Here is a 13,411-nt window from a genome sequence, read left to right as displayed (position 1 = left end):
AAAGTAAATTTGTTGTCCTGTGAAAAATGAAATATCTTGAATGTCAGTAACAGAAATGGAATTAACAAGAGATCTTTTTATTGTTTTTTAAGGTCATTAGGCTGTGAATTCTATAATTATGGAAATTGTCAGTCCAGTTCTGTGCAGTGTTTGCTCCCATCCATAAGGTATTGGAATGTTCAATCAGTCTCTCTCGTGGGAAAGTTAGGTCATAACTGTAAGTGTACCAGCAAAATTGAATTAAGCAAAGAGATTTCATTAGTATTTATAGCCAGAAGGCATCTGTAAAAGTACAGGGCAAAGAAGTTATGTGGAAGTCAAAGGAGAAAAAAAAATGGGTTTCTGGTGACAAAGGCGAATCTGAAAGAGATATAAGTGTATAATGAATAAGAGCTATTGAGCGCTGCTCCAAAGAGGGAGTTGCAAAGATGTCAAATATTGATTTTCTTGTGTATGCCTTTGGACTACATATGTAATTGTTTGGATTTGCTGTCTTCATGATACAACAATATTTGTTGTTGAAGGTTAAAAAGCAGAGTGTGAAACAACCCAAAAAGTCTGAAACGTGTTGGAGAATTACAATAATTCCACCAGGAGGATCTCACCGGTGGCACTCTGCACTTTCTAGCAAACAAACATTTTGATGACAATCAAAAGCATTCAGATATTGAAAGTGTTGCTCCTGGTGCTGCGCAAACACGCACTGTATGCAACGCCGTCAAACCGTACTGCATTTATTGATTGAAAATAAATAATTTGCTCCTAATGAGTTTCTCCAACTTCTTCCATTGTGAAATATTCTGTGATTGAGTAGATGCTCACAGAGAGCTCTTCATGATGTTGTGTATGTGCACAGTGATAGGCAAATATTTCCTCTGATGTGAGTTATCTTTATATGAAAGACACATCTCTGGGTCTTAATGCAGAACTGAGATTGTATTGCCTCACTACAATTAATGCCTTAATTAAATAAATCTCTTGACATATTTTAATCCCGTACAAGCAAGTACACAAGTCACCTTAAAATTCTTCTCATCTTTTATGAGTTACAAGAAGCTGACGTGATAGTTCTGATATTTCAACACAATTTGATATTGATCCTTTGGAGTGATTCAGCGCATGGGACACCACACATGTGACCTTCACATTGGTGTGTGGGGCAAAGAGATCTTTGTTGGCACTGCTGGTGATGATGGTGTGACATGGGGGACCCTGGAGCACCCAGAAGCAAAGGAAAGTTGGAGATAACCCACTCAGGTCATTCAATCTCCTTTGAAGTGGTCATGCTGGGAGTTGAGGTCTTTATTTTCCAAAGTGATGGACTCAACAGAATCTATTAGGGCCTGACCATTGGCTCTTGAAAAAAATGGCAAAGCCTAGCTGTAAATAAGAGCACAGATGGGATCAAACTCCTGGCGAACACTGCTGAAGTCAATGTCAGCCCCAATGCTCTGCAGAGCTGTGGGTTCACACAGCACCTGCAGAGTGGGGAAGTGGGGAAGTGGCTCAGTGCCTGAGAGCTGCGGGAAACATGAGTGCCATTCACCTGCCCACATGGAAAGATCTCTCAGGAGTGAGAAGCACGGTCCTTATGTGTTTCTAGTCCAGGAACAGGTCCCTTCCCTGCTTCTGTTCAGAGAATGCCACTGGAGCGCTTCATCCCTTGCAGCTGCAGTGCAATGAACCCTCCATACAAACCCATCTGGAGAGCACCCAACACCTCCCTAGGATAAGGTTAATAAAAAATGAAGTGTGCACTTGGTAATCTTAAGAATTCTTTGTAATGGGACACATTCAGCAGCAACTGCTGTGGCACTAAAGCAGTCATCTCACATTGCCAGGAAGCCTTTGGGTGCACAGAGCCCCAGCCCCACATCCCACCACAACGCAGGGATGAGAGTTTTTGGAGCCCTGCTGTCAAAGCACAGTATTGCCTAAGCAAGCATTAAGAGATTATGGTAATCGTAGGTATGCTTATTCCAAATAAAAGGTTTCATTAATCAACCCATATTGAGATAAACCTGTCAGTGGACAGAGGAAACTAGAAATCAAATGCTGTGAAAGTTCTGACAGATTGTTAAATAGAAACCCTTTAAAACGGAATTTAATTTACTGTGATATTACAGATATTTATGCATCGATAGGCAAGTGCAGATTGAGTTCGGAGGTCAGCTTTGGAGCTTGAAAAATAAACGCATGGAATGAAACAAAAGGTGACAGTTACCTTCGTTGGAAATTACGGTTTATTAAACCAAGTATGGAACTCTCACCTGATCCGCTTGAAGCAGAGAGCAGCGTAGGAGTGGGCGCAATTCAGTGCAGGAGATTGGTGATCAACTCATTACAGAAGACACACGCTCTCTTTGTAAAGTTTGAGGTACAAACTCCAGCAGAAGAAGCCAGAGAAGCCAGGATTGGGCATGGCAGAGGGAAGGCAGGCAGCAGTCTCACTGGGTGGTGAGTGCTGTGACCTTTGCTCGCTAATTATACTGTTAAGGCACAGCCCTCCAGCAGGCAATGTGTATTTGGCTTCTGTAGCTTGTGCTTCTTTACTTAATTCATCCTCTTGAAATGCATTAAACCTTTCCCTTCTCAGAACGGTGGGAGTAAGGTGAGTTTAAGGAGTGGTTTCCACTGGGGCTGGACAAAGCTGTTGGCCAATGGAAGTGCCATCATTCCCTTCCACGTTGCTCTTCCAAGGAATAAGTGGTCACTGAGGTGGGAAGGAAAAGAAAACGTAGCTCCTCTTTCAGAGGGTTTTCTATATTTGTTTTTCCTTCAAGAGGATGGCTGCAATGGAAAGGGAAAATCTGGAACTGGTTGTGGTACAGCTCTGACAATGCCAAGGGCCGTGCTGGCTCTACCAAGCACGCAAGAAGGACCTGAATACAAGCAGTCCTAAGTGAAAACTATGTTGGTGCTATATGATAGGAATATATTTATCTGCCAGACTTATATGAGATCATATCTAAATCCATGGCTCCAAAACATATATATATTACATTTCACACACATAAGAAACGTGCAATATGCAGGACATGTTAGCTAGAGCTATGTTAGACATATGTCCTTCCCAAAATGACAGCCCACAGACTCCTCAGCTCAAGGAGATCCATGCAAGTAATGACCACGATGGCAGTGAGTTCATCAGCAAAGTCGGACAAGTTTGTCAAGCCCAGCTTTCTGAGAAATTGTCCCATCTATGCCACAAAAGGGATTAGGGAGCCATTAGTCAATGGTTGTACAGAGGCCAAAAGGCAGAACGTTGTGACAAAGTCCCAGCCATGTGCCCACTATGCTCATCATCTCCTGATGTGTGAAGGTCTCACCAGAGCTGTGTTGGCTGCATCTTCTATACAGCAGTGACCATTGCCCCAGGCTGAGGTTCACTAAGAAGTGAAAATAAAATGGTAAAATTTGTCAGGAGGAAGCCAGGAAGGACTGATGGTCATGTTTCATCTACACAAAGATGAAATTTTACCTTGCAAATTTTAACAAAACTTGCCTTGGAAAATGAATGTCTAGTTGATGTTTAGAATAGATTTAACTTGAGCATATATTTAAGTCCCATTAATTTACATGCTCTAAGTGTTAAGTTGTAAACACAGGCTGGAGGGCTGGAGGAGTAACTGGGAGGCCCCCACGCTCACCCTTTGCATGGAGGAGAACCTTGGTGGCTAGAATAGAGCTATGGGTACCTACACAGAGGAGATCCCAATGGGCAGAGGACCCATGACTGTGTTAACTTCTGTGTTTTGAGATCCATGGCTTGAGAGCCATTCGTTGGCTCTGCTTGCTGAGAGTGAACTTTAACTCAGCACTGGTGGTAAGCTAAAATTAACAACAGAGCTCTGAGGAGTGATGATGACAATCATCTGGCAGTTTGTGGAGCACCTTCTCAAAGAAAGGAAGGAAAATAATGTAACTGGAAAGTCTGAAATAAACCCAAGGCAATGGAAGGGTGAGCCCTCCAGTGGGTGGTGAACAATCCTGCCCATACCATCACCACCAGTCAGACCACATGCAGTGGTACAAGGAGGGCTGTGGTCCTACACACCCATCATTGGTGGCTGGACTAGATGGTCTTAGTGGTCTTCTCCAACCTAAATGATTCTATGGTTCTACAGCAGTAGGTGATGACAGCCCTCCGTGTTGTATTTATTGATACGAGTTTCCAAACAATTAAGACATTTTGGCAGACACGGAGGTGCAGATTTCCTCCCTCATGATAGATCATTCCTGGCTTTTTTTTCTCCTCTCCTTCTGCACAGATAAATGTTTCATGGTCCCACAGACATATTTTCTCTCTGTCTGATCACTTAGAATCCATTTCAGCTGCCTGTTGAACTCCTTCATCATGTAATATTTTAACAAGAGCCCCCTAATAAACTTTATTTACAGACTCTAAGTACTGCCTCAATACAGTATGTGTATATACATATTGAGAACGTGCTCAATACACTGTGTCATCACTTCCTGAGCTGGAATTCCTGTTGGAAACCTTTTATACCTGGGCAAAAGTAGGAAATCCAACACAAAAATTACGTGTGTCTTAAGGAATAAGTTTCCAGTGCATGCTGTCATCCAGGCACTGTCTGCAGTCCCTCTGAGATGCTCTGAAATCAGCAGGGTTTTACAGCACTCTTTGGATGGCATTAAAATACTTTAATAAAATGTTTAATAAGGATTCTTCTAATAAGATGAAGGATCTAAATTGAATTTGCTGGAGTACTGTAACGGTCAAGATTTGTGGGGAGCAGCGGGAAGCAGTTCTGCTGGAAATGATCCACATTGCCCCCTCCAGATAAAAGAAAAAAATAATAAGAGAGAGAAAGAAACAAATTTTGTCCCTTTAAGCTAGTTTTGAGGCCAAAAAAAAAAAAAAAGACACATTTCCAAGGTGGTTGAGAAGAGCACAGCTGAAGCTGAGTTGCCTCTATTCTGTCTTTAAGAGGTGGAAGAGGAGAATGCCACTGTGGCTCAGACAGGGGCTTGGGACCCTGGTGGCTGCTGGCATGGTCACAACATGGGGAGAATGTGCTGTGTTTGTTTTCTTTACCAAAATAAATGAACAGAGTCGCCTTAAATACATTATGGCACTCTCCAGATAGGGAGCTACCTGGCTTAGCAAGTGAAGAGCTGCTTGGGGAGGTTTTGGAAGAGAGATTATGGACCTGCTTGCATAAATACCTAGCATGGGCTTTAACCTGCATTTTGGGTAAAATTCAGCGTTGTGCAGAAGGCCCATAAAAGGCCCACGCACCGCTTACGTGCCACCGAGGCACCATTTGGCGGAGCGCGGCGATGCCTGCGGATGGGGCTGCGCGCGGCGTGCGGCGGTGGTACTCAACGTGTTGGGGAAAAATATTAGCAGAGCGATTTTATTAACGGCGGCGATAACTCACCGCTTGTCTGTCTGTGTTTGTGAAAGGGAATCAAGGGTGTTACACGTGAGCCAGAGGAACTGCTTAGGAAAATAACCAGAAAATAAATAAATAAATAAATAAATAAACGAAGCTTCTGCCCGCCCTGGGAAGTGCTCCCACTCAGAAGGGAGCTGCTCTCAGCCAAGCCCTGGCTGTGCCAGGTGATACAAAGCATCACAAAAAGCTCAGAGTCCCTCAGGTGCTCCTGTGTCATGAAGAATGGCAGAGGAACATCTCTGAGTTCTGTATGTGTTGGCTTTGTGGTGAGGACAGGCCAGAGCTGTGCTGCTGTCAGCACAGAGATTTCCTCACACGCCTGGGAATCCTCTTTGCTTCCCCTCCACTGTTTGCATCTCGCTCAACAGCTGAGCAGAAAGCTGCCATGCCTTCCTCACACCTCATCCTTACCTGCATGGTCATAGAAGCACATTTGGCAGCGGGTTGGGATGAGCTTCTGCCACAGCCTCTCTCAGGATCCTCATTTCGGATTGTGTCCACTCTTTTTGGGTTACATCTCTGAATTTTCTGACAAATACACAGCATCTGCTCCATCCCCTTGGGCTACAGTTCCTCACAGATTAATGGGAAAAGATTATGTCACATTGATTTACTCCCCCTTCCTCAGACAAATAAAGGTGTCTCCAGATAAAATACAACTTCCCTTCTGAGCTGGCTGGGCCACCGTCTCCCTCTGTGCATGGAGAAACCCCTGAGTTTGGGAGGAGGAGTAAGGCCAAGCACAGCCCCCATCGTGCAGGTGAGGACATGGCCCCTGGCCACCCATCAATTTGTGTAGAGGGAGGACTTGAAACTCAAAAATCTGGAGAATAAATGAATCTTGATTGAATAACTTTCCTTTTCCAAGTCAAATGGCAGCTAACTATGCAGTCACCTTCTGCAGAGAGCAGTGGAGTTCCCCAGTTTGCCCAGCAGTTATTGTGTACTTGAACTTATTTCACAAACTTCCCTCCCTCCTTGCTTGTGTAGCACCCAAATCTCTAAGCTGGATTGAGTTCCACTCTTCTGATGATTTTGTTTTATGTCATGAGCCCCAGGAAGCCACATCCTGGTGACATCTGAGCACTGGTCTTGTTAAGCCATGGGGACCAACATAGGTTCATAGGTTCATAAGGTTGGAAAGGACCTACAAGATCATCTAGTCCAACCATCAACATGCAGCCAGCAGCACCAGGTCTCCACTGCCAGCACCCACCCAGCTGTGAGCTCCAAATGAACGGAAAGGCAGAGAGGAGGTAAACAGCCAGCACACATAAACACCTAAAGGAAAATGAAAGCTGTGTTCATAGCAATTAGTGGTTTTACATACACGCTGCCTTTGCTTAGTTGCTTGGATCCCACCAGCACCTTCTGGAGAGGAACAACTGCAAGACAGTAGCATGCAGAGGCACAACAGGAGATCGTGTTGTGAAAGGAGGGACATTATTCCCATATTCAATGGGGTAGGCACATCCGTACTGTTCCACCTCCCTCCATATGAGTCCATATCCCTCCACACTCTTCTATATCCAGCCATACTCCTCCATATCCATCCACCTCCATCTATGTCCATCCATACCACTCCAGACCCCCCACATCCCCAACCCACACACCACACACAGAACACGGCCCTGTGCATGACCTCCATGTAAATCTTAGAGTGGAAGCTGGGCCTTGACTTCCCAAGGGACAGAGTCATCTGCAGCCACACAGTGCAGGAAACCTGCACCTGATGAAACCCACACCTTCACACCAGCACTCACAGCACCCAACGCATGCAGACAGTGCCAGGGGATAGATATCCCCACACAGACACAGCTCCCATGGCTGTGGGGCTCTGGCCTCCCCCAGCTTGGGTTTCCCTAAAGGCGAACTGGGGCTAAATAATGAATCGATCTAAAATTAACCAGAGGAATGGAAATGCTCTAAAAATAAGCGAGCAGCTGCCGTGGTCGCAGCCCCTCGCTCCCGTGGGGCCAGGCCAGAGGAGGGGGCTCGATCCAGCCCCGATTTATACGGCTGCACTCTTTGGGCAGTGAGGGGGCATCCCTGCACCCTGGCATTCATGAAGCCCCCCCGAAATTCTGCCCTTGGCTGCTCCCAAACCTGATTTAAAAAATATATATAAATATATATATAATATTTATTTTTTTAATCTTTTTTTTTTTTTACATGACAGCATTCTGGAGCAGCCGGGTCTCCTCTCGACACCCCCGATCGGGGGTGCGGACGAGGATGGGGGCAGCCCCGGGCAGAGCTGGCAGCACCGGCCCGGCCGTGCGGAGCCCCCCGCACTCGCTCTCTCACACCTCCTCCGTTTCTTTTTCCCTTCCTGCTCCACGCAGCTCTCCCGTATTCTCCCGGCTCGTCTCTTTTATTCTTTTGTACTCGGGCGCGTTGTCCTGGCCGGCAGCGCGATCTGGGGGATTGAGGGGAGAAAGGGGGAGGAGGGAGTTGTTGGGGGGGGGGGTTGCTCTGTAAAACGGGACAGATAAAAACGAGCGACATCATATTGTTTGACAGAATGATCCGAAATGATCAAGTGCCTTCTCCGGAGCTGGGGGGGGGGGGGGGGGAGGGGGGGAGGGAGGAGAAATGGTGAATTCCTAAAAAACGAGAGCGGCTCTTCTCCCCGCTGCCTCCCCGCGCTGCTGCGGCCGCCTACGGGGATCCGCCGCGCCGCACCGCACCGCACCGCACCGCACCGCACCGCACCTCCTCCGCCCGCGGCCCTCGTGCATTTATTTCTAAGGGGATAAATAAGTGGTTGCAGGGGGGTGGGGGGTGGGGAGCGGGCCCAGCTCGGGACCCCCCGTTCTCCCGGCGGCGAACGGAGAGCGCAATTTCCGAGAGAAAGGCTCGTTTTGATTAAATCTGACATGCTGCTGCTAACTCCATGCTAATGGGAAATAATTAACATAATAGCCATAATTAAAAGCACGCTAACAATGCCATAAATTTATCACACAATTTTACTAGCTTTCTGCCCCTAACTGCTCTCTCATCGTTAATTAAACGTGTTGCCTTTCGCGGAATGGATGTTTATACATTTCCAATACAAATAAATCCGGAACCGTTTTGGAAACGGAACCGATTTCGTTTTGCGCTGAGCTCTCCCGGCTTCACGGGCGGGTTGGTGCGACTGGGAAAGAAAAAAAAAAGAAAAAAAAAAGAGAAAAAAAAGAGAGAGAGAAAAAAAAGAGAGAGAAAAAAAAAGAGAGAGAGAAAAAAAAAAGAGAGAGAGAAAAAAAAGAAGAAAGCAAAAATAAATAAAAATATAAAGAAACACGTAGAAAATAGAGGCCGTGGGAAATATAATTATTATTATTATTATTAAAAATAAATAAATGGGGGGATGTATAAGGGCCCAAATATGCGCATCTTCTGCGGAAAGCCCGTGCTGCTGGCACAGCCCGGCCCGGCCCCTCCGGCCGTGGGTATGCGGGGCTCCCACCGACGTGTTCACAAGGGGGTTCCCATGCGATGTGTTTCTTTCGGGGCTCCCACCCGACATAGTCGTTTTTGGGGTGGTCCCACCCGACGTCTTCATTTAGGAGGGGTCCCATCTCGTATATTTATGCGGGGTCCCCTCACGGCCCCTCTATCAAAGCGGTGCTGTTTTAATCCACGTCAGGACAGCGATTCCTATAGCTCATTAGTGAAAGTCAGAGGCTCCGGGAGATGAAAGCGGACACCTTCGGTTTCTCCTTCCCCTAAAACGATGACAGAGGCAGAAACGTCCCCGCTGCTCTCCCCGACCCCACACCCCGAGCTCAGCCTCCGCGTTTATTTTTAACTCTCCTCGCGGCCGAGGTCTCGCTTGGCCGTATTAGAACCCGATGGAGTTGTAATTAATTTTTCCCTCTCTATCATAACTTCTCCCATCCTCCTCTCCCCGCCGCTCGCCGCGTCTCTATTTCCCTCCGCATCGATCCAGGCGACACCGTTTGTTTTTCTCCTGTTGCTGAATCCATCCGTCCGTATGGGCGCCCACTCCTATCGCTGTGGCGGTGTCACTCGTGGGGGTTCCCACCCCCGCAAACGCCGCTTTAATCATTTCATCCCTCCGCGAGCCACGGCCTTGAGCCTTTAAACTGGAGTGGACGTGGGCTCAAAGCCTTTTTTCCCAGCGGATGGCTGTGGGGAAAGTTTCCCGTTAAGCACTCCCATGGATAAAAGCTTCTCTCCTTCTGAGCCCGCAGCCCTGTGGGGTTGGGGGGCTCCGAAAGTCCTCCGCCGCCGCTCGGAGCCCCGCGGCCCTCACAGCCCCCGGGGCCGCCCCGTCGGGGGAGGGGGGGACGGAACGGAGCGGGGATCGGTACCGCTCAGCCCTCATCGAGGGGAAACACCGCTCCTCGCGCTGAGCGCCGTAATTAATGGGATGAATCAATTAATTTGATTTTTATTGTGTCGAAGAAAAAGCCCAACAAATGAAACAGAGGGAGCGGAGTTGGTCTTTTCCTTCACTTTTACAGCGGGGAAAGAGATGCCGGACGGGGAGGCGGGAACGGCAGCGGGAGGGTGCGGAGTGCGGCGGGGACACGGGGAGGGGCCGGGGGGGCCAGGACCTCCGGGCCTACAGCACCGGAGGGGGCTGGTTTGGATTATATTTTATTTTATATGGGTTTGAGTTTTTATTCCTTTTTTTTTTCTTTTTTTTTCCCTCTTTTTTTCTTTTTCCTTTTTTTTTCCTTTTCCTCTTTTTCTTTTATTTTTCTTCTTCTTTTCTTTTTTCTATTTTCTTCTTTTTATTATTTTATTCCTTTTTCCTTCATTTCCTTTTTCTTTAATCATCTTCTTTCCTTCTTTTTCTTCCTTTCTTCTTTTCTTCTTTTTTCTTTTCTCTTCTTTTACTTTCATTTCTTTCTTTTTCTTTCTCTCCCTTCATTCCTTTCTCTCTTTTTAATTTTCCTTCTTGTTTCTCTTCATATTCCTCATTTCTTCCTTTTTTCTTTTTTCGTTTTTCTTCTTTTCTTCCTTTTTTCTCGTCTTTTTCTTTCCTTCTCCTTCTTTTCTTTCTTTTATTCTCTTTTCTTTCTTATCCGTGTTTTCTGTTTTTATTCTCTTTTCTTCCATTTTCTTATCTTCTTTTCTTCCTTCCCCCCCCCCTTTTTTTCCCCTTTTCTTCCTCTCCTTACCCATCCATTTTCCTCCCGCACCATTCCGTTTCTGCATTCCCTCTCACCTCCACCGCACGTGCGGCCGCCGCACCACAGCGGGCACCACTGCAGCCATCGGCCGCGCGGAGCCGGGAGCGCCCCGCACCAGCGCCGGAGCTCAGCGGGCAGAGGGCGGCCGGGCCCCCCCCGCCCGGGCCGGGGCTTACCTGGGGCCGCGGCAATGCGCTCCTCGCATTCACCCACACTCCCTCATTTCCTACTTTTTCATATGCTAACGCTCGCAGTGATTAAGTCGTTAACACCTCTGGGGAAAAACAAAATAAATAAGAAGGGGGAAAAAAAAATGAAGGAGAGAAAAAAAAAAGAAGAAGAAGAAAAAAGGAAAGAAAAAGGAAAAGAAAAAAAGGTAAAAAAAAAAAAAGAGGAAAACAAGAAGGAAAAAAAAAAGGAAGAAAAAAAATCAGGCTAAAAGCTGCTTTATTTATCATTTCCCTCTGTTGTTTTACGTCTTTTTTATTTCTCCCTGCAACTAATCTCACAGAATAATCAATGGCCACCTCTGAAGCTCCACTCCCCGCCGCCGCTGCCGTTTGAAAAGCCCGAACACCCGCGGGAACGCGCGGAGAAGCGCCGTGGGAGCGCGGCCCCGTTGACTGCGAGCGCTGCGAGCACCGCTCCGGGCGCGGCAGCCCCGACGGGGCGGGCGGACGGAAGGGAGCGGAGCGGCCGCGGCTCTTTGTTGACGGCGCGGCGGCACCTCGAGTTTTGCGTGACTTCACGGCGGGGCGCCCGACGTCACGCGGCCACGTGACGCCGCCTCCGAGTATATCTTTAACGGGAAAGTAATCTATCAGGCAGTCCGGCCCGCCGCGCCGCCGAAGTGCCGAGCGAGGCCCCGCACCGCCCCGCGGCCTCTGCCCCCCCGCCCCGCCCGGCTGCGGGACCTCCCTCCGCCGAGGGGGCGACCGACCGACGACAACAGCACCACCAGCACCAAAAAAAAAAAAAAAAGAAAAGAAAAAACAAAAAGAAAAAAAAAAGAAGATTTCTGAAAAAAAAAAGATTAAAAAAAAAAGAGAGAGAAAAAGCAAAGCAGAGCAGAGCACGCAAAGCGAGGAGCGAACGGCGGAGCGGTGCGCGGCGGCGGAAGGGCCGCGGGCGCGGAGCGGTGGAGCGGAGGGGCCCCGCGGGCGGCGGGCGGGAGGCAGCGGCGCCGCCCGAGCCCCGATGCCCGGCGGCGGGAGCGGGGCGAGCAGCCGGAGGTGACCGGGGGGGATCTCCGGGAGCGGAGCGGGCGCGGCCCCCCCATGCCCCGCGGGGACGGCGCCGCGGGCGGCAGCGGAGCCGCGCGGGTGTAGCGGCCCCGCGCTGGGGGAGAGGGGCGCGGGGGCGGCCCGCAGAGCGGGGATGACTCTATCGGGAGGCGGCAGCGATATGTCCGGCCAGACCGCGCTGGCGGCCGAGGACGTGGATATCGACGTGGTGGGCGAGGGAGACGACGCGCCGGGCAAGGACGGGGACGGCGAGGCCCGCAGCCCCGCCGCGCTGCCGCGGCTGCCGCTGGACGAGGCGGCGGAGCCCGGCGAGCCGGGAGCGGGCGGGGAGAGCGGCAGCAGCGGCAGCGGCAGCCCGGCCCCGGCGGGCCCCGAGGGCGGCCGAGGGGGCGGCGGCGGCGGCGAGGAGGGAGCGAGCGGCGGTGCGGCGGCGGCGGCGGCGGCGGCGGCGGGGCAGAGCAAGCCGAAGAGCAGCCTGGTGAAGCCGCCCTACTCGTACATCGCGCTCATCACCATGGCCATCCTGCAGAGCCCGCAGAAGAAGCTGACGCTCAGCGGCATCTGCGAGTTCATCAGCAACCGTTTCCCCTACTACCGGGAGAAGTTCCCCGCGTGGCAGAACAGTATCCGCCACAACCTCTCGCTCAACGACTGCTTCGTGAAGATCCCCCGCGAGCCCGGCAACCCGGGCAAGGGCAACTACTGGACGCTGGACCCGCAGTCCGAGGACATGTTCGATAACGGCAGCTTCCTGCGGCGGAGGAAGCGCTTCAAGCGGCACCAACAGGAGCACCTGCGGGACCAGACGGCGCTCATGATGCAGGGCTTCGGTGCCTACGGGCTGGCCGGCCCCTACGGCCGCCCCTACGGGCTCCCCCCCGGCGCCTACCCTCACCCCGCCGCGCTGCAGTACCCCTACATCCCGCCCGTCGGGCCCATGCTGCCGCCCGCGGTGCCGCTGCTGCCGTCGGGTGAGCTGAGCCGCAAAGCCTTCAACGCGCAGCTCGGGCCCAGCTTGCAGCTGCAGCTCAGCAGTTTGGGGGCGGCGGGCTCCATCGTGAAATCCGAGCCCAGCAGCCGCCCGTCGTTCAGCATCGAGAACATCATCGGCGGCCCCGCCGCCAGCTCGGCGCCCAGCGCGCAGACTTTCCTGCGGCCTCCCGTCACCGTGCAGTCGGGACTGGTGGCCCACCAGCCGCTGGCGTTAGCCAGGACCACCGCGGCCATCGCGCCCATCCTCAGCGTGCCTACCAACATCATCGCGGGGCAGTTCCTGCAGCCCCCCGCCGCCGTGCAGGCCAAGTGGCCGGCGCAGTGACCCCCGGCTCGGTGACCCCCGGAGCGGCGGTGATCCCCCCCCCCCCGGACATATCTCTGGGAAATCGCGGAGGTCGTTTTCGGGGTTTTTATTTTTCTAACAGAGGCGAAGTGACGGTCGCGTTTAGGAGCCGTGAGGGCTTTCGCTTTTTTTGAAGGTTCCGGCGCTCCGAGCGGTTTTATCTGAAATAAGCGAACGAACGGGGTAAAAGAAAAAAATAATGTATAAAAATATTAATAATAAGCGGGGGAAATTTTAAATATTAAACGAACGAAC

General features: G+C 50.4%; 2 protein-coding genes across 2 annotated transcripts in view; both read left to right on the top strand.

Moving 5' to 3' along the window:
• Window positions 1-13,411, top strand: part of ATG4C (autophagy related 4C cysteine peptidase) — a 307,949-nt gene that overhangs the window by 171,987 nt on the left and 122,551 nt on the right. The window lies entirely within an intron of this gene.
• On the top strand, window positions 11,587-13,149 carry FOXD3 (forkhead box D3). Its single transcript, XM_065746015.1, has one exon. It carries the CDS (start codon window positions 11,951-11,953, stop codon window positions 13,133-13,135), a length of 1,185 nt encoding a protein of 394 aa, XP_065602087.1. The 5' UTR covers window positions 11,587-11,950; the 3' UTR covers window positions 13,136-13,149.

The sequence above is a fragment of the Cyrtonyx montezumae genome, unplaced genomic scaffold (assembly GCF_038088225.1).
Source record: "Cyrtonyx montezumae isolate F1298 unplaced genomic scaffold, pur_monq_1.0 scaffold_1, whole genome shotgun sequence".
NCBI lineage: Eukaryota > Metazoa > Chordata > Aves > Galliformes > Odontophoridae > Cyrtonyx > Cyrtonyx montezumae.
Note: the sequence above shows the minus strand (reverse complement) of the source record. Positions and strands in the feature narration are given on the sequence as shown.